Source organism: Mauremys mutica, chromosome 16 (assembly GCF_020497125.1).
Source record: "Mauremys mutica isolate MM-2020 ecotype Southern chromosome 16, ASM2049712v1, whole genome shotgun sequence".
Classification (NCBI taxonomy): Eukaryota; Metazoa; Chordata; order Testudines; family Geoemydidae; genus Mauremys; species Mauremys mutica.
Genome location: NC_059087.1, coordinates 2,784,364 through 2,808,621, shown reverse-complemented (window position 1 = coordinate 2,808,621; position 24,258 = coordinate 2,784,364). Strand labels below are relative to the sequence as shown.

General features: G+C 44.0%; 1 protein-coding gene across 1 annotated transcript in view; it reads left to right on the top strand.

Annotated features, from left to right (window-relative positions):
- MYO18B (myosin XVIIIB) overlaps window positions 1–24,258 on the top strand; it is a 141,767-nt gene that overhangs the window by 103,178 nt on the left and 14,331 nt on the right. The window contains exons 29-31 of the mRNA XM_044990214.1: window positions 4,125–4,258; window positions 7,288–7,329; window positions 8,430–8,585. Of these exons, the coding sequence (XP_044846149.1) occupies window positions 4,125–4,258; window positions 7,288–7,329; window positions 8,430–8,585 (332 nt within the window). The remainder of the gene's footprint in view (window positions 1–4,124; window positions 4,259–7,287; window positions 7,330–8,429; window positions 8,586–24,258) is intronic.

The following is a 24,258-nucleotide window of genomic DNA, read 5'->3' as shown; positions in this document are numbered from 1 at the left end:
TTTGTTAATTCTTCAGAAAGTACTGAATATTCTCAGTTCATGCTGAGTGGCAGGTTCCATAAATCATGTAGTATCGTTCTGTTCCCCAACTGTTCCGGCTGCATATTTATATAAGTGAATGTACAATTCAGAATTAACTTTCAGTGAAAGTTGGAGCATTCAGACTTAAAGTTTACTTTTCACGTGGATTTGCACAAGTGACTTACTTGAAGGTTAATGAAGAGCGAACACAAATTTGCCTGAAATTTTTTGGCAGTATTGGAACAGTTCCAGTGCCTCTAATAATAACAATAATTCGACAGCTCTCAACTGTAAACCCATCTGTTTTAGGGACAATGGTATTGTTAAGCCCTGCTGCCAGCATTCATTAGAAATCTCTGTTTTCCAGCCTACCATTAAATAACCACTCTGTCCAGAAGCTGCAAAAAGAATCCCAAGCTCATTGATATCATTAGCACAGTGGCAATGTAATGTATTAAGTCACCTGCTCAATACCATCCAATGTTAACCCCCACTCTCCACAAAATGATTGGTAACTTTGCACATCTCTGGTGCCTTCGGCCACTGGCTCTCAGAGCTCTTTACTAACATGAATTCCTCCTCGCACAGCTCCTGCTTGCAAGGTGAATTGTATTGGCCTCTCTGGGTTTCCCCAACAGTAAAAGTGACCTTCCTAAAGTCACCCCCAGAGCTAGGTGCTGAACCCTCCCCTTCCACTGGAGTCTCTGGGAGTGGAGTTCATTCAGCACCTTGTAGGATGGGCCCAGAGTCCTTTAGAACCCAGCTCTCCAGCCCTGCAATGGAAACACTTGAGCATACGGGCCTAAGATGTCAAAGGAAGGACCGATTTCAGCCCCACGTAGAGAGCCAGCACAAGACCTAGGCACCACTTAAGTTCTACCTCACCCACCAGGCAAGATTGTGTCCTGGTCCTACGCAGCCTTGCAGGGGACCCAAGGGGGGCATAGAACCGATGACTCAGTATGAAGCTCACTAATGGGGTGGGAGAGAGAAGAGGTTGTGCACCTGATACCCCGTAGGGGAATGAATGGGGTAAGGAAGGGTAGAGCCATGGATCTGCCCTCTTGTGTGCCAACCAGCAGAGCCAGCCAGCTGCGAGGAGGGAGGTAAGCGGTACTCCAGAAAGGGGTGTCACAACTTACTTCCCCGTACTAGAGACCGAGCTGAGCACGGGGGAGACTGTGACTCGGGGTGAGTTTTGTCCCACTACTTCTGCAAGGGGCTGCCCCATCCTCCAGGCCGACCCAAGGTTCAATCTACCTCTGTGGCTCTGAGTGGGACTTACGCAGTCGCCTTGTGCTGGCGGGTGAATTTCACTTGATGGTCTCACTTCCTTTCTGGGGGCTCCGTTGGCACTGCTTTTAACGGGAACGGGCAGGCCAGAGCCCTTAGAAGCAGCACTGAAAATTGCAGCCTTAAAATTTGGTAGACAGTCATAACAACATGTGAACACAATGTAAAACAAGCTGATGTTCACAGAGCTGCCCAAGGAGAGAGAGCGTCCTCACAATGCAAGCTGCTGAGATTACGTTATTTGGTAATATTTTACCTCTGTAGAAGACTCCGAGGCCTTTTATTTTCATCAAATTGAGTAAGAAAGTGGCTGAATTCCCAGATACAGAGAAGCGATTCCATCCCATTGTGTTGAGGGGGGAGTGCAGTCCTCCATCGGTAAGTCAGGAAAATAATAATAGAATGCAGCAAAACCAGAACGCAGCCAGTGAACTACATTTCATTGAGTCACATCTTCCCGGAGCGGAGGAATTATTTTAATTGGGGCTGTTATTGGTATATCTGAAGGTTTGCTTTTTTATCGATAGGGTTTTTTACTGCTGGTTTTAAATGTACAAGTAGCTGATTACGGACGTGGTCGCTAAAGCTCTGCATTTTCTCCCCATGGGATTTAACACTTCCCTGCCTATGTTCCCAGGCTAGAGTATTTTGCTTTTTTTCATTTGGGTGCATCTCCCACCTCAGTTGTGTAGTGTCTGCTACTGTGTGGCCTATAACGCCACAGGACCAGAGCAGAACGCCATGTCACGGGGCACTTTTCATACCCAGCTGACCTGCATCGGCACGAGGATGAACAAAATGACCTGCTATGTCCTTTCCCGCTCTAACTCCCAGGCTGGGGAGTTCCATGAAGGGAACCAGTCAGATGTCCACTCACATTTCCCCCCTAATAGGCAGAAAATAAAGGCCTGGAAATGCTAGATTTGAAAAAGATCTGGGTGGCGTTATAGTCCCTACAAGTATCGGAGCATTCCCCAAAGCGACTGGGATTGTGTGCAGTCCCAACTCAGACATTTCTTTGCATGTTTTATGAACTGAAATGCTATTCCCCTAAGGGCCGCTCACCCTGTGATACCAGGGCTTTCATTATTTACTCTGACAGGCGGCTGGCTCCTGCACTAAGGCCTGTCGCTGCCTGCACTACAAATCATCTCTCACCTTGTCACCACAGAGACGGCAATTTTACAGCTGGCACCTTCAATCAAGTTAAATTTGCAGCTCGCGTGCTCTGTCTCTGTCATGTGACGGTTCAGGAAAGCGGGCTGAAGAATGCCTTTCTAGATGTGAGCTGGAAAGACGCAAAAGCAAATTAAAACTGCAAAGTTAAGACTGCGAGTGGTAAAAGACTGAAATCTCCATGTGATTAGCGCCAGCTCACGCAGCCATTATTGCAATTATGATGGGAAAATCTCAGCCACAGCCTGTTGCTGATGTTGACGGTGACAATAGAATCCAGGATTGTGACACTTCCCCCGCCCCCCCATTGGTTTACATTGAGCTTCTGATTTTCTTACAAGCTGGCAACGTTTCAGAAAAGAGCTTTGTCTTACAGCAGTTTGTACCATGTTATGTAAGTGGATAAGCAACCCAGAAATACACAAAAAATGTCCCTTTGGCCCCTGCACTCTCAGCAGGTCTGTTCCCAGATTAGTCTTATGAATGAGCTGCTTCCTTACTCACATCTCGCCTGGATAAAGCACAATTTAACTGAATCTTAAAACCTGAGCGTTAAGAGAGTTGTGGTGGAACCAAACCCAATGGCTACACTTACAAATTTGCAGCGCTGCAGCAGGGTGTGAAAACACACCCTCTCCAGCGCTGCAAATTGCGGCGCTGCAAAGCGCCAGTGTAGTCAAAGCCCCAGCGCTGGGAGCGCGGCTCCCAGCGCTGTCCGTTATTCCCCACAGGGAGGTGGAGTACGGACAGCGCTGGGAGAGATTTCTCCCAGCGCTGGTGCTTTGACTACACTTAGCGCTTCAAAGCGCTGCCGCGGCAGCGCTTTGAAATGTAAGTGTAGCCAAAGCCAAAACTCAAAAGATGGGAAAGGCATCCTAGAGCACGGACTCTACCCTCTGGCCAGATCAGTGTAACACCGCCACACAGAGAGCACAGGCACAACTGCTGGCTGCACCCAGGAGGGAGAGAGGATCCTGCATTTGTTTCATTTTATTTTGAGGGATAGAAATATGGTAGGTTAATACAATTCTAAAGTCTGTTTCAGCAAAACCAGAAAAGAACATGAGGCCAAAACCCAAGGTCAAAAGCCACCAGAGGATGTAGCTCTGTTAGTATTCAAAACAAGAGGAAATGTTCAGGAGTTTGGGGGTCTCCTTTCAGGATTTGGGGGTGCACTGTAACCTCTGCCATAACACCTCTGCTCTTGAAGGGAAGAGGAGCTAGACTAATGGTTAAAATCACTAGACTCCGCAGACCTGGGTACAGTCCCCGGGTCGTCTACTGACTTCCTGGGTGACCTTGGGGAAGTCACCTCACCTCCCCGTGCCTCAGTTTCCCATCTGCACATCAGATACTAGTGTTTCCTTTCTTCCACCCTTTGTCTGGCTTATCTTGTCTATTCAGATGGTAAGCTCTTCGAGGCAGTGACCGGTCTCTTATCATGTGTTCGCACATGACTTAGCACGATCTTGGTTGGCATCTCTAGGTGTTACTGGAATAATAACAAATACATTCTATAAGAAAATACATCATGTAAGTGAATGGTTTGTTACCCTTCTCGGATATGTAGGTCCATGGCTGAATGTCTGCAACTTTCCTGAGCAAAACCTAATCTTAACATATGTTTTTCCTAGGAGAAGCAGGTAGATGAGCTGTTTGCAGTGAGGCAGACCTTGCAAGCTGACCTGGAAACCTCGATCAGACGCATTGCGGATCTGCAGGTCGCCCTCGAAGAGGTGCAATCCAGTGATGAAAGTGATACAGAAAGGTATCTAGACTAAAACCAAAGAAACAAGCCAAAACAAAGAAGGCCAGGTTCACCCCTGGGGGAAGCATTCTAAAGTTAGTGCAGATACACTAGGCACCATGTGGGCCCGATGTCTCTAATTGTGATGGAAATAGTCTAGTCACAAAAATTATTGGTCCATTTTCTACGTTCATGTAAATCATCCCACTCAGCATAGTTTGTGAGTGCCACCTACTATGCAAAATTTTTCCTTTAAGAAAAAAAGACCATTTATCAATGAAAAAAGATTTTTGGTTCCAAAAATCACTGTTCCATTTTCCACCAGATGCATGGTTTCCCTCAGGGGGAGGTATAATCCCCCTGTGTTTGGTGTCATGAATATAGCGGTGGCTGTGTTTTTTCAGAACATGAGAGCCTGCTGCTCCATGGCTCATGGCTCTTCACCTTGTGCAGTCATTTGAACCAGTGCAAAATAGGAGGCGAATGCTCTCAATGCAGCAGAGCAGTGTTTTAACACAAGTGGAAATGGCTACACAAGGTACAGGGCAATGGGAAAACCAGGCCCTAACTTTGCATGTGTCCTTCAGCCTTTGGATAATTTCCTTTTACTGTGTCACAACTGAAGTGGATTTAGGCCAGGATCGAAGGGGGCTAAACTTAATAATAAAAATGTCAGTGTTGAATAGTTAAAACTGTATGCTTAATTTTTAAAGTTTTCCTCCTGTTTGTTAATCAGATATTAAAGCCACTGGGAAAAGCATTTCCAGTCTCGGATGGGATAATCGTTTTAGTGCCAGTGTCACAAAATGATCTCACTTTTCAGAAAAATGCATGTTCCCAGCAGGAGGCTCAGAAATACCAGTTGGAATTGAAATCTTTATTCTCCAACACATTTCCTTCCTGCAGAGAAGTGCTTGTGACCTTGTGCTTTCAGACTGTTGGGCAAAATGAATCCAGTGCAAGTTAAATTTACCACCTAAAAACCTTGACAACAAGCCTTTAAAAAGGCTGTTACCAGATAAATTTAAAAATAAAATTCTCCAACAAATTAAAAGGCAAAATAATTCCAGCAGTGAATTTTGTGCTAAACAAAACAAATGACTGACTAATCTCCAGATCAGGGGAATTTGCCCCCAAACCCAGGATGCCCTGCTGTCTCTCCAGTGCTCTTCCCAGATCTGTGTTTGAGAGAGCTGTTCTTACTCAGCTAAAGTCATTCTTTTCCCCAGGGCTTCACATATACACTCAAATACCTGAAATGCTAGTCTGAAACCTCCCTTCTATTACTCATCTTCACACAACTCTTAAAATATTTGTTCTTTAATGGTAAATCAGTCCAGCGCCATCTGTCTTTCTAACTGCTTTTTAGTCTCTTTGACTGCTTCGGAGTGTCTCTTTCCCAGACAGCCTCCAGACAAGGCCATTGCTCTTGCAACAGATCTAATAGGATGTTCTTCCTGAAAATAAATCTGCTCTGTCTCTTCCTGGCTCCCTCTGCCCTGAATACAGGGCTCCTCTCTCTTTGCAAGAGGAAGTCTCCTGCGAAGCCTCAGTCTTAAAGGGGCATGCACTGGGCTACCCCAGCCATGGCTGCTAATGTGAGAGAAGGACCTTTCCACAGATCATCTAATTATCAGACTTCTGACAACTAGATGCTCAATAAATTAACGTTGTTGATTTAAAAAAACCAGACAGCCCTGTGACGTTTCCTTGCCTTCAGAATCGAGGTTGGGTGGGAGAGCGAATCCGTTTTTGCAGGAGAGCTGGTTGGAAAATGTTGACAAGAAAAAATTTCCATTCCCCATTTTTGGACTAGCTTCATTCTGATGATTGTTGTTCCCTCATTGCTAAGAGGGCTTTACACACACACACACACACACACACTCTCTCTCTCTCTCTCTCTCTCTCTCTCCATTCTTGGAAAAGATATACTTATTCAATATTATATAAAGATTATATATTTTCAAAGACTGGGGCGTGTGTGTGTGTGTGTGTATATACATATATATATTGATACCATTCTTTGAAAAGATGCAGTTCTTTCCCTAATTATTAAACGGGGTAGAACAGGGTGAAACCCAAGAGCTCAGAAATGCCCTTTCTAATCAGAACTGATTTCAGATACAAGTCATGCTTTCCTCCGAGACGAGAAGTGCTTCTTAGCAGGGACTCTCCAGGCTGCTATGCTGAAGTAAATGGTGTTCGGCCCTTTTTACAGTTATTTACCCTCCTCTACATCCATGGCTTCAGATTTTCTCATTTCCCTGCAGTCTTTAACTTTTAACCAGTGGATCCTAAAACAAGCCCAACCTGTTACTAAGTTGAATTAGTAAATTCAGTCCTTCTGGACGGTTCATTGAACGCTACCAGATCTATAACCAACCAGGTTTATGATGCATTGCAGGGGGCTCAGATTTACAACTGATCAGTGCCTGATGTTGCGTCTCCCCTCTGACTTCCGTGGAGTTAATTCTGACGCACACAGGTGTGAGAGCAGCAGCAAGCCCCAAACCTATTGCATTAAGTAGATCCTAGGAAAACCAATATGCTCTGATGCAGAAGAACTGCAAATAGCATTGTGGCTCACAGCAGGCATAACATGTACTTGTCACATCAGTCCCTTTCGTCAGCCTACAGATCTGGGCTGTGTGTTTGAGCATGTTACAGGATAGTTAGCCATCCAACTGGCACAACTTGCATTACCATCAGTGGGCTCTGGACTGGCATACATCACTCTACCAATATACCTTTCCCCCAGTGTGCACAACTGTGGCCTTTGTGTGTGTGTGTGTGTGTGTGTGTACACACACCCATATGCCTTTATTTCCAGTATGTCTGATTTTTAGGACATATTTTGGACAGATAGGAAAAGGCCCTGGTAGCTCTGCTCCTCCTTGTAATGACAGCTGGAGGAGAAAGTTGTGTTACAATGAATCTGAAATGTTTTTGGTCTCCTCAGACAGAAGCTGATCCTCTGACTTCCACTGTGGTTTAGTAAAGACAGCACAATCCATCACTAAGTGCAATGATCTTTTCTTCCTTCATTACAGTGTCCAGACGGCCCTGGAATCTGCCTGTTTAAGAAGAGATATGTAAGTGAACCCTAAGATTTGCTGGGTGGTTAAAGCGTTTCACATTTTTTGTGATATTGACTCATAGTTATCAAAATCTCGTTTTCCAAGTAGATGTCAATACCTGGTGAAAATGTGATTGTGTTCGTATTAGATGTGCTTTGATTAGTTTCAGATGGAATGTCAGATGTATTGCCTTTACATACGCTGCAGCTACATTGATCTTCCACATTTTCCCTAGATATTCTGCCTATTAATCCAAGATAGATGGTCTCAATTTTTTTTTCTTTGCCGGGTCTGATTTGAGAATATTAAACTGGCTTGTACTCTTAAAGGAAGTGAATCTCTTAAAGGGAATCAACCTATCACCATATCAGGAGTGGACACTAATGACAAATGAATACAGGACCAAACCCCTAACATAGTGTGAAACCCTTTTGGAAGGTTTGTACCCACCTCTGATACAGACCAGGAATACTGGTTCAAATGTGACCTTAAAGTCTATGATTCTATGAAATGTGTTTTACAATTAAAGCCATCTTCCCACAGCTGAACATACAGTGAATAAGATGGGGGTTGTGTTTGCACACCACCACGCCGGGTTACAGAGCATTTTCACCAGCATAAGGAGAAACAGTCATCTGAAGTGGCAATTCCATGAAAATCATGTTGCCTGGAAAAGTTTGTTTCATGTGCACTGAAAGCAGACTCTGAGCCAATCTGTGCTGATGTTGTGAAAGACCAGAACAGATTCAGTCATCTAAAGGTGCAAAAAAAAAAATAGGGATGAAGGGACCAATACAGATCAAACAAAAGCCACCCCAAACTACCACCCTGAGAGAACCCATCTAGGTTTTAGTCATCTTTCCCCCACTTCACTTTTCATGTGCATGGCTTGGTTTGACCTGGGTCTGGAGCACAAATTCTGCAACACGGTGAGAGGCTAGCATATGGTTGTTTCCAGTCCAGGGAACCTGCAAAGCCAGGTGAGATAGCCTACTCAGGATAAGATTTTCAAATACCCCATTTGCCAGCTTACCTCAGGTTTCTTTGCTGTCTTTGGAGAAGGAGGGCATGCCAGAGTGAATGCAAAGTAAAATGGTGGTGTGTTCTGCTTCCAGGGACAATCAGTCTAGTTTAGGCTCCACTCTAAGTCTGGAGCCAGAAGAAAGCATCAAATCCTGGATGGGGTCTTCAGTGGGCTGGTCATCACCTTCAGGTCCCAGCGTAGCTGGAAGTCTCTCAAGGCAATCCCTGGGCAGCCGCAGCACCCTGAGGTAAGAGCTGTCCAGAACTTTCTTAGACTAAAAAAGATCGGTGGTAATGGATGGTATGTGCTGCAGGTCGAGTTGCGAGAAACAGAGAGCTCACATCAAACATATCCTCTGTAGAAACTTTAAACACTAAATGGCAAGAGCCACACACAGCAGGATGTACAAGGCACCGGAGCCAAGAAAACATAGATTGCCTTCCTAGGGCCTTCAGGAGCTGCAGCAGCCAGCTTTGGAATCAGTTACTTCTTTTTAAAAAGCCATGCAGGTTTCTGATTTTGCGTGCTTTTAAACTTGGCAGATTGCAACGAGGCAGCAAGGTGCTATGAGGCTAATGGTATGTTAAGGGTACAGTATTTCCTGTGTGAAGCTGCACTTCTCCATCTTGCCTTCCTAGAATTACAGAGTAAACAGCCAACATCAGCTCTTCCACCCCAGTACCCGTCACTTGACCAGACCTCCAAAGCAATGACATTTCGTTGTGACGTAGGTCACTAGCTGATGCTTATTTCTGATGATCGTTCATTGCCCTTTTAAATACAAGGGACTACATTCAGCTGGGTAAGAACTACCGACTGGTGAACGTTAAAAAGCTGTGGACTTTCTGTTCGGATCAATATCCAGAACTTTGAGTCACAATAAGTTTGGGAAAACTTAAGACTAGTATTCAGAGTTCCCTGTTTCACGCAGTCTTGGTCACATCTTTATCTTTAGTACTCACCTCATTACTGCAGTATCATGTTAGGACAGTGGCTCTCAACCTTTCCAGACTGCTGTACCTCTTTCAGGAGTCTGATTTGTCTTGTGTACTCCCTAGTTCCACCGCACTTCAAAACGACTTGCTTATAAAATCAGACATAAAAATACAAAAGTGCCATGGCACGCTGTTACTGAAAAATGGCTGACTTTCTCATTTTACCATATAATTATAAAATAAATCGATTAGAATATAAATATTGTACTTACATTTCAGTGTATAGTACATAGAGCTGTATAAACCAGTCATTGTCTGTATGAAATTTTAGTTTTTACTGACTTCGCTAGTGCTTTTTATGTAGCCTGTTGTAAAACTAGGTAAATATCTAGATGAGGTGGTGTACCCGCTGGCAGACCTCTAAGAACCACTGTGTTAGGAAGTACTCTATGATTTCTCTAAATAGATGCTCCTATTGCAATTGGTAGCTGCCTTAGCACTATTAGCAATGGGAATGTTATGTGGAGCAACAGAAAATGGTGATGTTAAAGAAAGACAGAGGCATTTACTGAATGATTTGGAAGACCATGACCTAACATGAGAGGATTTCACATTGCTTGCACTGGACACTGTAATAGACCCACACCTAGATGTTCTCAAATTTATTTACAGTAATTGTGTGGCTACTCTCCTTCAAGGAAGTAACGGAATCACAGGGTGAAATCCTGGCCTCACTGAGGTTAATGGGACTTTTCCCATTGACTTCAGTGGGGTCAGGATTTCACCCATAGCGCCCGTGCGCAGAAGCCTGGTGCAGGTGGAGATGGTGGTACGAAGGAAATGTGTGTGAATCAGTGGATGGACAGGCCAGCTTTGGTCAGATCACCAAGCATGTCACAATACTACTGATCAATTCCACAAAAGGGAAAACAGGAATTGTGGCCTACAGCACAAACCAAACTACATTTTTTAATTTAGACTTCTTCCATGGTGCATTTCACCTCGTGCCTTAGCACTTCACCAGCATGCCAGGGAGGGAAATATTATTGGCTCTGTTTTATAGATGAGGAACTGGGGCACAGAGAGTCTAAGTGATTTACTCAGCTCTCCTGAATCCCAGTCCACCGCTTTAAGCACAAGATCTTTCTTCTACTCTTGAAGCAGTTCAGCGGCTGTTTGACAGCCTTTGCAATGTAGGGCATGCTTATTTCAAGCCCTTTCATTTTGGATACTTGGTCCGATTTGCAGCAGAATGAAGTCAGCAATGGAAACCATATCTGGCAGCTGCCACTGAAATTTCTCTCTGTTTGACAGGACAAGGTAGGCCACATGGACATCTCGTGCCACAGACCATGTATACTTTGCTGGATGCTAATGAGAAGTTTTGCTAAGCTCAGACTACTGCTGTACCTTCTGTCAGTGCAAAATATCTATCAAGTGTGTACAGACAGAATGGGCCCCATTCTGAGGAGAATATAGGAGGGAAAACTCAGAATCAAAAGTGCCACTCTGTTCTCAGTGTGAATTGTTAGGTCTGGACTGGAGTGTGGTGCAGACACCGGATAGAATACATGGGATGAACCAGCTGTCTAAAAAGACAAATGTTCTCTAGCTGGAAGGTAAATCCACGCCATGGACAGGCTTAACATTGCAGCAAGTTGTATCCATAATAGTGCCCCAGTGCTTGTGATCAACGAACAAGAACAAGACCGACTTTGAGCAAGAACCACAAAAATGTCTACCATGGCTTTTTTAAACCACATTTTGGAACAAGCAAGCTATTATTTTTCTTCTTTGACAAAACTTTAGAAGTTCTACTTAGCAACAGAGAAGAACAAATAGTAAATACATGTCATGCGTCTGACGAAGTGGGTATTCGCCCACGAAAGCTCATGCTCCAATACGTCTGTTAGTCTATAAGGTACCACAGGACTCTTAGTCACTTTTTAGTAAATACGTGGTTTTGTTCCTGGATCTGGCAGAGGTCCATTTAATTGGTTCCTACTGGGCTTTTCCCTCTCGGTCTCACAAATAGAGGTAGCTGTCTATTGTCTCGTACGGGGCTTAGTGAACAGTAGAAGAGCTAGAAGAAGAGAGAAGCTGTGATCGCACTTGTTGCAAGCCTGGAGGAAGAAGCATGATGTCTTATAGAGAAGTTGCCTCCGCTTCTGTGACTGCTCTCAGCCCTGGCTTCACATGAGCAGCCATGCCCAGGAGCCCCTGCACCTTCTGTTTGGCTGCAAGCTGCCTATTCCGATGGAGTTGATATTGCCTCTGACGGACACAGTCATGCCACTGCAGCTCAGCAGAGCTTGAGGTGCTCAGAGCAGGCGCACACTGAAGACACCTGGCCCAGACGCTGATATTTTGGTGACATCATCTGCAGACCCCTAAAGGGCTGGCTCAGGTCTAACATTCTGCCCCGTCGGAAAGCGTGCAGCAGCCGTTCACAATTTGCTTCAGAAACAGCATGTTGTTTGTGGAGGCGTCAGGGGTGGCGATATAGCCACAGCTGTGAAGCAAGGAGTAGGGAGGGATGCTTGGGTCTCTGTTTCTAGTCAGACTAGTGCTGTGATGCCAGTGGCTTGTGTTTGCCCTTTAGCAATCATGTGCCTTGTCAAAAGCTTTAGCTACAAGTGGAGACACATGCAAACTCACCCATCTAGGCGGAGAAAAATGACACAGTGAATGATGTGCCATTGTACAGTAAGTGATTCTCTGCATGACATGCCCTAGTTGGTGGTGGGAAGGTAAAAGGCTTAGGGTCGGAGTGCTGTCTACTGCTGCTCACAGAGACTCTCACCGCTGTTCCCACCATTTAATGGAGAGAAAAGAGGGAATGAACAACTCCTTCCATCTCTTGACTGCTTCAAACGACATGGCACAAGAGCCGCCTACCAGCCCTTTTCCGAAGCAATGCACCAATATCTCAGCCAGAACCATTGTCGCCCATTTGGTGTGGACAGTGGAGGGCAAACCCTTAGGAGATGTGATGCTAATCTGAATGCAAAAGCAACTGCAGGTCCAAGTGAGAACCTAAACATACCTGCTGCAGGTGCCTTACTGCATGTCGGTTGTTATCCAGTAATAACACCGCATCAGTGATTACTAGGCACCAGGATTGCCTTTTGAATCAGTCCTAGTCACCACAGGTGGTGGCATCTACTGATTTCACATCTATTTTTCTTTCAAGCCAGTGTATTTTTAAAACAGTAGGGAGAAAAATCAATCAATTTGCAAACATTGCTGATGAATTCGTCAAAGTGGCTTATCTGGCATAGATATTTTATTACATTTTCAATACTTGCTGTCTAATTAAAATATACACAATTTCGTCTTTTGTTCAATATGCATGTTTGCATAACACATCAACTAATGAACTATTTTAGTCTGCTAAACTACTCAGAAGCAGCCTTCAGCAAGCACTCTTGGAAAGTTTTTTTCCAATCTTGTCTAATTTGCAGGTACATGGAAGGGAACAGAGGAGACACCTGTAAATGTTGTTATACATGAATGTTAAAAAGAGGGAGTTATCACACAATGGCAAAAGAGTACCAAAGGTCATGAAGAATGTCTTGTCAAGTATGCATTTTACAAATATGTCTTGGTTTGACAGATCGCACCATCATTTAAGGTAGCTGCCATTTTATAGGCTGAAGAGTAGAGAAAAGAGGTGGAAACAGGAAAGTTACATTGTGGGGCATAATTGAGAGGTTAATCTGTTGTGTATTAATTTTAATACATTATTTAAAACCGCTGTAGAAAAGTGACCGCCTAATCAGGTCAGGTACTCTACAGTCCTTGGCCCAGAGACTGTGAAAATGTTTCAGGCTACATTCTTTTCAACATGTGGAGAAGGAAGCTCAGTGGGAGAGCGTGGTATTTAAGGTCAAACCATCAAATCAAAGAAGGTAGTTGGTTCCAAACCAGGATCAGTGGAATGGTAGATGAAAGCCGCTACTTCAAAAACACACTTCAAGCAGGATAATATTCCTTGATGTATTCTCTAGAGGTGATTTAAAGAGATAATGCCGTCTATCTGTGGATTCGTGTGCCATATGCTCACGTTTACCACTGAGGGAAGATTTTATATTAAAGTGTATAAATGTCTGACATTAATTTTTGAAGAAAATGTAAACAGGCTGTAAGCAAGTTGGACAATGGCATATATAAGCAGCCAGACAGCTAGATACTTAATGTGGGTCAGCTTGGCTCCCAGCTGTGAGGGACTAGGAACTGAGGAAATTAGCCCCAGAAAAAGGTCGGAACATAAAACACACACAAAATGACATTAGCACAGAGGCCAAGTGTGCAGCCTTTGCTTGCAGGAATAGAATTTATTCCTGTGAACAGGCCAGTTGAATCCAGAGAGAATCCTGACATGAGGAAATGCTACTCTGCATGAGGAAGGGTTCAGAATTGGGCACCTAAGTGTTAAGGATTTGACTGAAACCCTCCGAATAGCCCTGGAAATGAAGACACAAGGCGGGCATCTTATTTGAAATTCCTCCCTGGTATTATGGGGATCTTCAGACAATCAGTGACTTTACATCCCAGATGTGAAGCACTTACATGGACTGGATTTTCAGAAGTCCTCAGATCAAGGTCTATGCCATTGCTTTGCCAGGAGCCTTGTGTGGGAGAAGGTACATAGCTCCATTGGTCCAGAGTTCTGCACAGGGAAGGGAATCTCTCCAGGCTCCCAGTATTTATTTGCAGTAGCAAATTTATTTGCAGTACCTCTCTCCCCAGATCAGCTGCACCAGCCAAGCCTCTACTCACTCACCACCCACCTGCTTTCTCCAGCATACCCAGAACCAAGGCCAGGGAGACTATACAGGAACATAAGAGATTTGTGTGTGTGGTGGAGCAAGGGGGGAGGTTACCCCCTGGCACGTCTCATGCCCACGCAATCCATGGCACAATCTAGCTCCAAGTCGCTTTTGCTTGTATTGTGCACATATCTTTTTCATTACCTGACTTTCAGACTGCAGTCATTGCAAAGTGGGTTTAGTGCCTACCTGATGTATAGTCACCCTGTAGTTGTGTGCAGTCTGATATGTAGCTACACTGAGTTTATGTGATTTTTCAAGATTAATACTAGTGTCTTCCCTATAATGTTAAACACTCCATTCTTATTGTGCAGAGGTCTGAGCCCTGTGAATTCAGGTTTACATGGTAAAATAAATTCAAACCAGAATTAATTTTCTGAAGAGCAAGTCCCCACGCAGCTAATATTTTAAATCATTTTTGTTGTAGTTTGAAAATGCTTTTCTGAGCCTTGTCTATTGCTGGTATGAAATGGAATTTAAAACCAATAAATGCAATGGTTAGACTTAGGCATAGGAAATTGACATGAGTCCTTCATCAGCGAGCAGAGCATCCTTAGTGTGCAGAATTCTACTCTAGCATTGTATTTAAGAATGCTTTTAGCTTAATTCCTATGGATGTCTTAGGTCTTTGGTCCAAATTACTTAGGTGTAACTGCAAATGAATGGCAATAGATCAGAAATGATGGATTAAACTACATTATTGAGCTGAACTGTGCTGGGTTTATAATAAACGGGCAGCATTGTAGACTGTGGGCAGCACAGTATTTATCTCTCTAGAGAGATAAATAAAAGCAAGATGTTGGTCCAGCCATGGCTTAATTTCAAAACAATCCTTTGCATTCAGGCTGGAAGAGATGTCACAATTTAGAGTCGTTCTAAAGTCCATGGAAAGGCAGATTCCAAATCCTAACCTTACAACTGCAAATGGCCTCAGATAATCTAAGACTGAAGTAGTAGGCAGGAAGCTGTATCAAATGAAAACAAATGGAAGATGATGAATCTAGTGAGTTAATGAGAAAGAGCCCATGTGTCTTGTCTCAGTTGATCTCAGTTTTATTAAGATTTCGCTTACCCAAACCCCCAGTAATGAGAAACAAAGCTACCTAGCATTCACTTCTTGCTAATATATGCAGGATAGTTTTCCTTTCCCGAACTAGCAGCTCCCAAAAGGGAGTGATATAAGGCTGTTATATTCAGCCCAGTGTACAGAGATCAGGAATTTGATTAACTTTTTCTGTAATTCTCTGATATTAAGTTTTTGGACAAAAATGGCTGTCAACTCTGAATCCCAGTAAATCAGAGACATCTCACAGTCGGAATAAAATGTCAACTTTTTATTAGAAAGGGACTTCAAAACTATGTGAATTTACTGCATCCTTGGGTAACAAGATTGAAATTGCTGAACTACAGAGCTTCTAAGCCCAGTATGCAGGAGATAGGGGACTATTCAGGGGGCCTTCACTTGGAGGGGTCAGTATCCAAACAATTCTGAACAGTCCCAGAGTGACTGGACACACACATATAAATCATAACGGCTTTGGGTATTCGTCACATCCCTACTAGACTTAGGTTATACTATAGCAGTCATCTCTTACACTCTGGGTTCCTTGCAGATTCTCTTCTGTGGGATGAAGGGTCTGTCTTTTCTCTAGGCCCATTGATATAGTAACAAGCCCACTGCACCCTGGAAACTTCATGGTTCTCACAATGATGCCTACTTGGAGCTTCATGGTGATGGTGGGGACAGAACTTTGACTGTCCTGCTGCAAAAGGAGCAGCTCCATTAGCTGTTACTAGTGTGTGACCTGTGACATGTGCTTCTAGTTTCATGCAGTAGAGGGCAGGAGTGTTCAGTCATGCTCATTAGTATTGACTCTTCCAAGAGGAGTGATGACGAAATGGCACAATGTTTACATTTGTCTGCAGTGGTAATTTTGGCTCGATTGGCATCTGTGCTGACAACCTGGTAGTAAATATTTACATTGCTCAAGCTTTAAATGTCTCTCTGCAAGTTCCAAAGATGAGTGCCGCCCAGCACTGGTGATTATGGGATCTGCAAAGATTTTCTGCAGACCTTGTTACAACAAGTGAGTGAAGCTACCTTCAGGAGCCAAGGGGAGGAGTAAGAGAGACAGTTTCACTCAATCTCTTTTCATGTCATAGGACAACTCTTCTTGACGAATGAGAGCTACTTGCTCTGGTCCCTCTGGTGCTAGTCTTCCTGCAGGGTCTTGTTCGGAAGCTGTCAGTTTCCTCTCTTGAAGCAGAGTTCCCCTTTCCCCAGATGATCTCAGTGAGCTGTTACTAGTTTACAAGACAGCAGGAGCAGAAGACAGCCATATATTTGTGGCACTTAGCACATGCTATGTCATCTTGGGAATCTTGTGGCACTATTCACTGCAGCTACGCTGCCCTTGTGAATGCAAAGCATCCAAGGATTTCAGTTCCAAGTCAATGGCTGATGAACATCACTAGCTATTCTTTCCCCCTGGTGCCTCCTTGGCATTGTTAGACCCTTCCGTCCAAGGGAGTTTTCGGAAACAAAGCTTAGTCTCTCTCCGATGTGGTAGCACATATGGCAGCAACACTGACCACATAGAGCCATCAGCACAGCTCTCAAGTGTAGTTCTGGAATCTTGAGAGGACAGTGTCACGCTTTCATGTTCATGAAAACAGATCAGGATACATCCAATTGTTCTTAAGATCTTGTGGGGGCTAACTGCTTGTATCGGATGATAGCCAGAGCCTAATCCCAGATAATAAATTACTTTGAACTTTATAATTTATTTATATGTTTACTATCATAGGGAAAGAACCGCTTGAAGACACAAAAAAGGGAGATCACCTAGGTTTGGATTTCAGTATCTGAATATTCTTATTATATTAGAACTGGAGGCCTTGGAGCAGTCAGGAAATGGCCATGTTACTTATTTTATTTTAAAACATTATATTATCAAAAGCAAATAATTTCTATTAAAAACTCAGAACTGCCTTGCATTGATAGAATGACAGGAAAATTTCTTCCTGAAATCTGGACAAGTTCTTCTCTCTTACTGCCTTGGAGCTGTACTGGTTTTCATACATGCAGAACCAAGAGCATCATTTGGTTGATATTCTTTTTTCTCTGGACATGCATTGTATTGCAATGCAAGTGTGGATATTATGGTATAAATTATTTCAACTAGCATAATCATAATCATGTTAATTGCTGTGTAATCTTCACTAATTAGTGTTGTATGTCATTTGCCTTGGTGTGGATTGCACACTACAGAATTCTATTTGGCTTGCAAATGCTTTTAGATTTTTTTGTATCAGGTCTTAGTTTGCCTCTAATTTAGGCAAAGCATTTTCTGTGGTGTTTACAATGTTTTGCTTTGCAATTATAATGTGCTTAGAAATTGTGCTGCTTCTAGCACTGCCCATATCCCTAATTGAAACAATCAGAGGAACACACACACTGAGCTTAAGTGACATTCAGGATGTAGCTGAAGCCAGACAAATATGAGGAAATACAGGGCTAAGGCCAACAATCCAAACGTTTATTTCAAGCTCTGTGAGTTATTGATGGCACTTCACTCTTAAGATTTGAATGTACATACTAACAGGGGGGAAGGATAGCTCAGTGGTTTGAGCATTGGCCTGCTAAATCCAGGGTTGTGAGTTTAATCCTGGAGAGGGCCATTTGGGGATTGGTCCTGCTTTGAGCAGGGGGTTGGACTAGATGATCTCCTGAGGTCCCCTCCAACCCTAATAATCTATGATTTCAGAATGGGAACTGACTATCTGTCTAGTACTTGTGCCCTGTAATGCAAAGTTTCCTCTAACTCAGTGGTTCTCAACCAGGGGTACGCAGAGGTCTTCCCAGGGGTACACCAACTCATCTTGATATTTGCCTATTTTTACAACAGGCTACAGAAAAAGCACTAGCGAAGTCAGTACAAACTAAAACTTCATATAGATAGTGACTGGGTTTACACTGCTCTATATACTAGACACTGAAATGTAAATACAATATTTATATTCCAATTTATTTATTGTATAATGATATGGTACACATGAGAAAGCAGGCCATTTTTCGGTAACAGTGGGCTGTGACACTTTTGGATTTTTATGTCTGACTTTGTATCCAAGAAGTTTTTAATTGAGGTGAAACTTGGGGGTACACAAGATAAATCAGACTCCTGAAAGGGGTACAGTACTCTGGAAAGGTTGAGAGCTGCTGCTCTGACTCCTTGCTTAGATTCGGTTGGGTGAGCATTTTATTTTTGGTGGTGATATTTCTTTTTTTCATGGCCAAAAATTTATGATAAAGATGGAAAGTTTAAAAACAGCAGTTAAATATGAGCTGTGGTTCATGAGTGTGCACTTGAACCATTGAAATAGGGATTCAGGCTTTTTTTACATGTTTCTTTTATTCAGTCAAAAACATGTTTGGCTTAACAGTGTGTTTTCTGTATTTTATTAGTTAGTTTGCTTATCTGTTAGGCTTCCATGGCTCTTAAGAGAGGGTGGCTCGTTTATGTTATATAACTGTATTAAAAAAGGATTGTGGGATTAAACTGTTTTCATTGCTTCTGCAAATCTCATACTGTTTTTAGGCTGAAATGTGGTACGGCAGTGATCCCAGGTTAATGGGCTAAATTAGATTTGGTATTGTCTTATTGCTTCCTCCTCCGGACCTTAGCGATACATGCCCAATGGCTGTTCATAGTCTGTGGCCACAGTGAGAATGAATGCCTTTGCTATATTTATTTCTCAATGCCAAAGGCCACAGCTGTTCATTGGCATGCATTCCTGGGGGGACAGCACTGAGAGACAGCACTGTGCGAGCAGTGTATTGACTCTCTAAAAAGCTTGGCGGTGAGGATGAGACTTGTCCGAGTGATTGTAGCAATTCACGCATCTCTTCCATTTTCAGTCCTGGCTTTGCAACTCCCACAAACAGCTGGACAAACTCTGGCTGCACTACCCTGTATTAAGAGCATCTTGGGTGAAATCTCAGCTCATCTCTTGATGAGTGTGAATTTCACATGGGTAACCCCACATTTCAGAAAGACGTGGGATTTACTGCAGAGAGGGGTGCTTTTTCAACGGACGTTTTACACATCGGTTCCATGCTTGGCTTGCATGCTTCTAAAGCAGCCGCTGTGACATGAAAGCTCATCAGCCCGGTACATCCATTCCAATCCCTCGGGGGTCCAGTGCACTCTGAGACCATCTATCCAGCCACTTGTGTCACTCCCTTTACAAAGGAAGCCAACGTTTCATTGCAGGCCCTTGGCATCGCTGCATTCACAATCATGTTTATTCTGTAGCGGAGCAAAGCCAGGAAACAGGAGCAGAAGATCATTGCATAACTCTTTATTAAACGAGCTCCCAGAATACACAGCATATGGACCCTTTGAATGAAATATATCTAGAACTGTATTGAGTTGTCCATCTTCATGAGATACTCATCTCATTAACATGAGGGTCTCAGTGCTCATCCTCTCTCTTCTCTGGCACATTTCCAAACATTCACCTGAACTGGGATGCGTGATCCTGGCTTTGTCTCTTGTGAGGCAAATCAGGCACACACACAGACATCCAGGGATGTGCTTCCCATTGGCCTAGCTCTGCTCCTGTCGCCGTCAGAGGGAGGTTTCACTTTGCTTTCAGTGCAGCTAGGTCTGTGCTGAGTACTTCTGAAAATGCCACTCCTTGCTGCAAAGCTTTCAGTCTGAAAGTGGGTTTTTGGGATGGCAGCACTGGTGTGCGGAGGGGAGAGTTCCCTTTCCATGGATTTTGAAGATAAGCTTAGGAAGGCAAGGTGGGGAGGTGAACAGCGGGGTGAGAGACGAGTGATTTAAGATACAGGACAATGTTGGCATAAGAACAACGGGTGATAAACTGGCCGTGAATAAGCTTTCTCTGGAAATTAGAAGGAGGTTTCTAACCACCCAAGGGATCAGGTTCTGGAAAAGCCTCCCCATAGCAAGAGTGAGGAAAAATAACTGAACTGGTTTTAAGATGGATCTTGACAAATTTATGGATGAAACTGACAGGGCTGCCTGTGAGAGCAGGGGCTGGACTCGATGACCCAGAAGGTCCGTTCCAGAACCACGTCCCATGTCCCTAAACTTTCCCTCTTGCTTCCAATCAGTTTTCCGAGCACTGAGAAATGAATTGTGGGAATTGAGCCCAGAGCTGCTATCCGGCTCTGCATTTCAGAGCAGGGTCACTGACTCTTCACTCTCAGGCTAGACCCACAACCCTTCTGAAATGCAGAAGGAAGGGATCACTGCTGAATGTAGAGGTTCCAGCATCCCAGACAGAATTTCAAACCGGCTGTTCTTTGGCCCAGGCAGGGAAATAAAGAGGATCTGACATCACTATTAGTGGGAATGTTCCCAGAAACAGTATATCAACCCAGTAACCAGAAACTTGTTACAAGGGAGAAATTAGCCTCTGGTATGCAAAGTGCTTTCTCAGAATGTAATTAATTGTAAATGAAATTTAGTTTCTGTCTCTGTGTGTGGCTAGAGAGCCAGGGTTGAAGCCTCTTTTAATAGTCACTACATCAAATCAAGATAGCAGATAATACAGAGAACCGCTTCAGGGCAAGAGAAATGTCAGCGTAGCACAGAACTTCTCAGTGCTGGACGGCAACAAGAACCGAGGGATATTTCATTCAGGAGAAAGGATCTCTTTGTCATGCAGCACTTCATAACTGCTTGCTAAAGGCATATCAGCTTCCCCTCTGCTTGTTTTTCTGGATAAAATGCAGTGCAACATACTAATCTCAGATACAAACATTACTAGATTGCTTGACACAATATTAAGCACGGTCACAGTATGAAAGAGGCCAGTTAGATTTCCTTTACAGTAGCTACGATAAAGGATCAATGTATAGTAGGAAGTGGTAATCTGTCTTGATTGAATTCCAGCTTCTAACAGTTTGTTTACAGATAAATTCAGAGGTGCAGCAGATGGTTGTAGACCTGCAGGGATATTCAGCACATGGACAGATCAAAAGTTTTAACTTATGTCATTATAATTTGATAAAATTCTGGCAATTGAAACCAACATTCTAGAGAAGACTTGTCATAATGCAGGACTGGGTAGGAAAATACAGGCTGATTCTGCCACTATCCTCAAAATAAAAACGCCTGCAGCATGCAGAGCAGCAAGCGTGATGCTGACCAGGTTTACAGAATTCTCTCCTCCCACACTTGCATCATGCCCCCTGATGGCGCGCACGTTCTAATTGAAAATACCGGTATGTTTAGATTAAATCAGTGGATGAATTGACTGACTGCAGTGCGTGTAGGCTGCTAATTCTTTAAGGGTATTGGCTCTTTTTTTTTTTCTTCAAACTTAGTGCAAAACTACCAAACAGCTGAATTACACTCCATGAGTCAATCTCTTCTAATCTAACACCTTTGTCCTTGCTGAGCTGGAAGGGACCTGGAGAGGTCATTAAGTCTAGCACTGAGGCAGGACCAAATATACCTAGGCCAGCCATGACAGGTGTTTGTCCAGCCTGGTCTTAAAAACCTCCAGTGACGGGGATCCCACACCCTCCCTTGGAAGCCTGTTCCAGAGTTTAACTACCCTGAGAGCTAGAAAGTTTTTCCTACTATTTAACCTAAATTTCCCTTGCTGCCAATTAAGCCCATGACTTCTTCTCCTGTCTTCAGTGGACATGGAGAACAATTGACCCCTGTCCTCCTTACAACAGCCCTTAACGTATTTGAAGGCTGTACTCAGGTCCCTTCTGTGTCTCAAGACTGAACATGCCCTGTTTTTAAACCTTTCCTCATAGGTCATTTCATCATTGTTGTTGCTCTCCTCTGCACCCTCAACGGTTTGTCCACATCTTTATTAAAGTGGGGCACCCAGAACTGGACACAGAACTTCAGCTGAGGCCTCACCAGTGCTGAGTGGGATAATTACCTCCTGTCTCTTACATATGACACTCCTGTCAATATACCCCAGAATGATATGAGCCTTTTTCGCATCTACATCACATTGCTGACACATATTCAATTTGTGATCTACCATAATCCCCAGATCCCTTTTAGCAATACTGCCACCTTGCTAGTTATTCCCCATTTTGTAGCTGTGTATTTGACTTTTCCTTCCTAAGTGCACTACTTTGCATTTGTCTTTATTGAATTTTATCTTGTTGAATTCCGACCAATTCTCCAGTTTGTCAAGGTTGTTTGAATTCCTCCAAAGTGCTTTCAACCCTTCCCAGCTTGGTGTCCTCTGCAAATTTTATAAGCATGCTCTCCACTCCATTAGCCAAGTCATTAAAAATGCACTGGGGCAGGGAGATTTTGCCCCCTGCAGGGCGTATCTGATGCCATAGTTTGCATTTGCCCATGTCTGCAGCATCATCTCCGGTTCGCATGGATAGGGGCATACTTCTGAGCTGTTCCATTACTAGGCACTCTTGCCTGAAGTGCCAGGGTTTTAAGGGCAGTAACGTTAATGAGGCATTCTTTAATCCATGCGAGTACCGTCTAACCTTCCAACTATCACAGAAGGACAATCTGTACAATTGGGGAGAGGTGGCTCATCTATGGTGGAGAGACAGATTGGGCTGGAGGTGGCTGCTGGGTGTGACCAGAATCCTTGCTTCCTGCTAGGGGAGCGATAACGACTGTTCGCTGCAAGGACCCCGGGTGTTGGGCGCTGGGAGGAAAGGTGACACACCTGTGCAGTGTTTCCTTACTGCACAAGGCCTTGCTGCTGTTGCACTAAACCACATTCATTATTTGCATTTTAATGTAAAAACCAATCAGGCCCTGGCTAATGCAGCAGGCAGCAGATGCTGCTTTGAATTAATAGGGCTTTTGCTCCTTTGGCATACGTACCTGCAGTGCAGCCCCATCGCTGCTCCAAGACAGCACGGCACTTTACGTGACAAATGGAAATACTAGTCGCCGTTCTCTGTGTCTTTGCTTTGGATTTGTGTTGCTCTTAGCACCTTGCTACACTGATGATTGTTTTGTAAGCAAAAAGGTGGCATCCAAGTCCTAGGTCACAGCACAGAACATTGTGAGGGTGATCCTAGTGCACCTCCGTTGTCTTGAATTGGCACCGCAGATAGGCCTAGCCTGTGAGCCTGGCTGCTTGGGAGCCAAGCCACTATTTGCAATGGGTTGCTTTGTTTTTAAACACATAGAACACAGTTTGGATATGAGCTCACGGGCAGAACGTTCATCTCCGAGTCCCATTTGCCCACTTATAGACTTTAAGGCCAGAAGGGACCACCCTGATCATCTGGTCTGACCTCACCCAGCCACTCCTGTAATAGACCCCTAACCTCTGGCTGAGTTACTGACGCCCTCAAAGCGTGATTTAAAGACTTCAAATTACAGAGAATCCACCACTTACCCTAGTTCAAACCAGGAGTGACTCACATCCCACACTGCAGAGGAAGGTGAATCTTCCCCCCCTCAGGTCTCTGCCAATCTGACCTGATGGAAAATTCCTTCCCAACCCCAAATATGGTGATTAGTTAGAGCCTGAGCATGTGGGTGAGACCCACCTCCAGACATGTGGGGGGAAATTCTCTGTCAGAACTCAGAGCCCTCCCCATCTAGTGTCCCATCTCTAGCTGTTGGAGAGATTTGCTAATAGCAGTCATGGTTGGGCCATATGCCATTGCAGGCAACCTCATCATACTATCCCCTCCAAAAACTTCTCCATTTCAGTCTAGGTATTTTTGCCCCCAGTTCTCTCCTTGGAAGAAGAACTTCTTGATGGCCAGTTTATATCCATTTGTTCTTGTGCCAGCATTGGCCCTTAACTTAAATAACTCCTCTCCCTCCGTGGTGGTTATCCCTTTGATGTATCTGTGGAGAGCAATCATATCTCCCCTCAGCCGTTGGCTGGTTGGTTAGGCTAAACAAGCCAAAATACTTAAGTCTGCTCCCCTGAGGCAGGTTCTCCATCCTCTGACCATCATTGTAGCCCTTCTCACTGATCAGGATCTTCCTCACAAGGAGGTTACAGAACCGAAGGCTTTGTGTGAAGGAGCTGCTGCAGGAGCAGCATTATAAATGAGCCAGGTGCACCTAGAGAGCAGGAGCGCACAGACCATTTCACAGCGGCCGTTTTAAAGAGTCACTTTAGCTCTTCCATACGCAAGGTGGGATGGTTC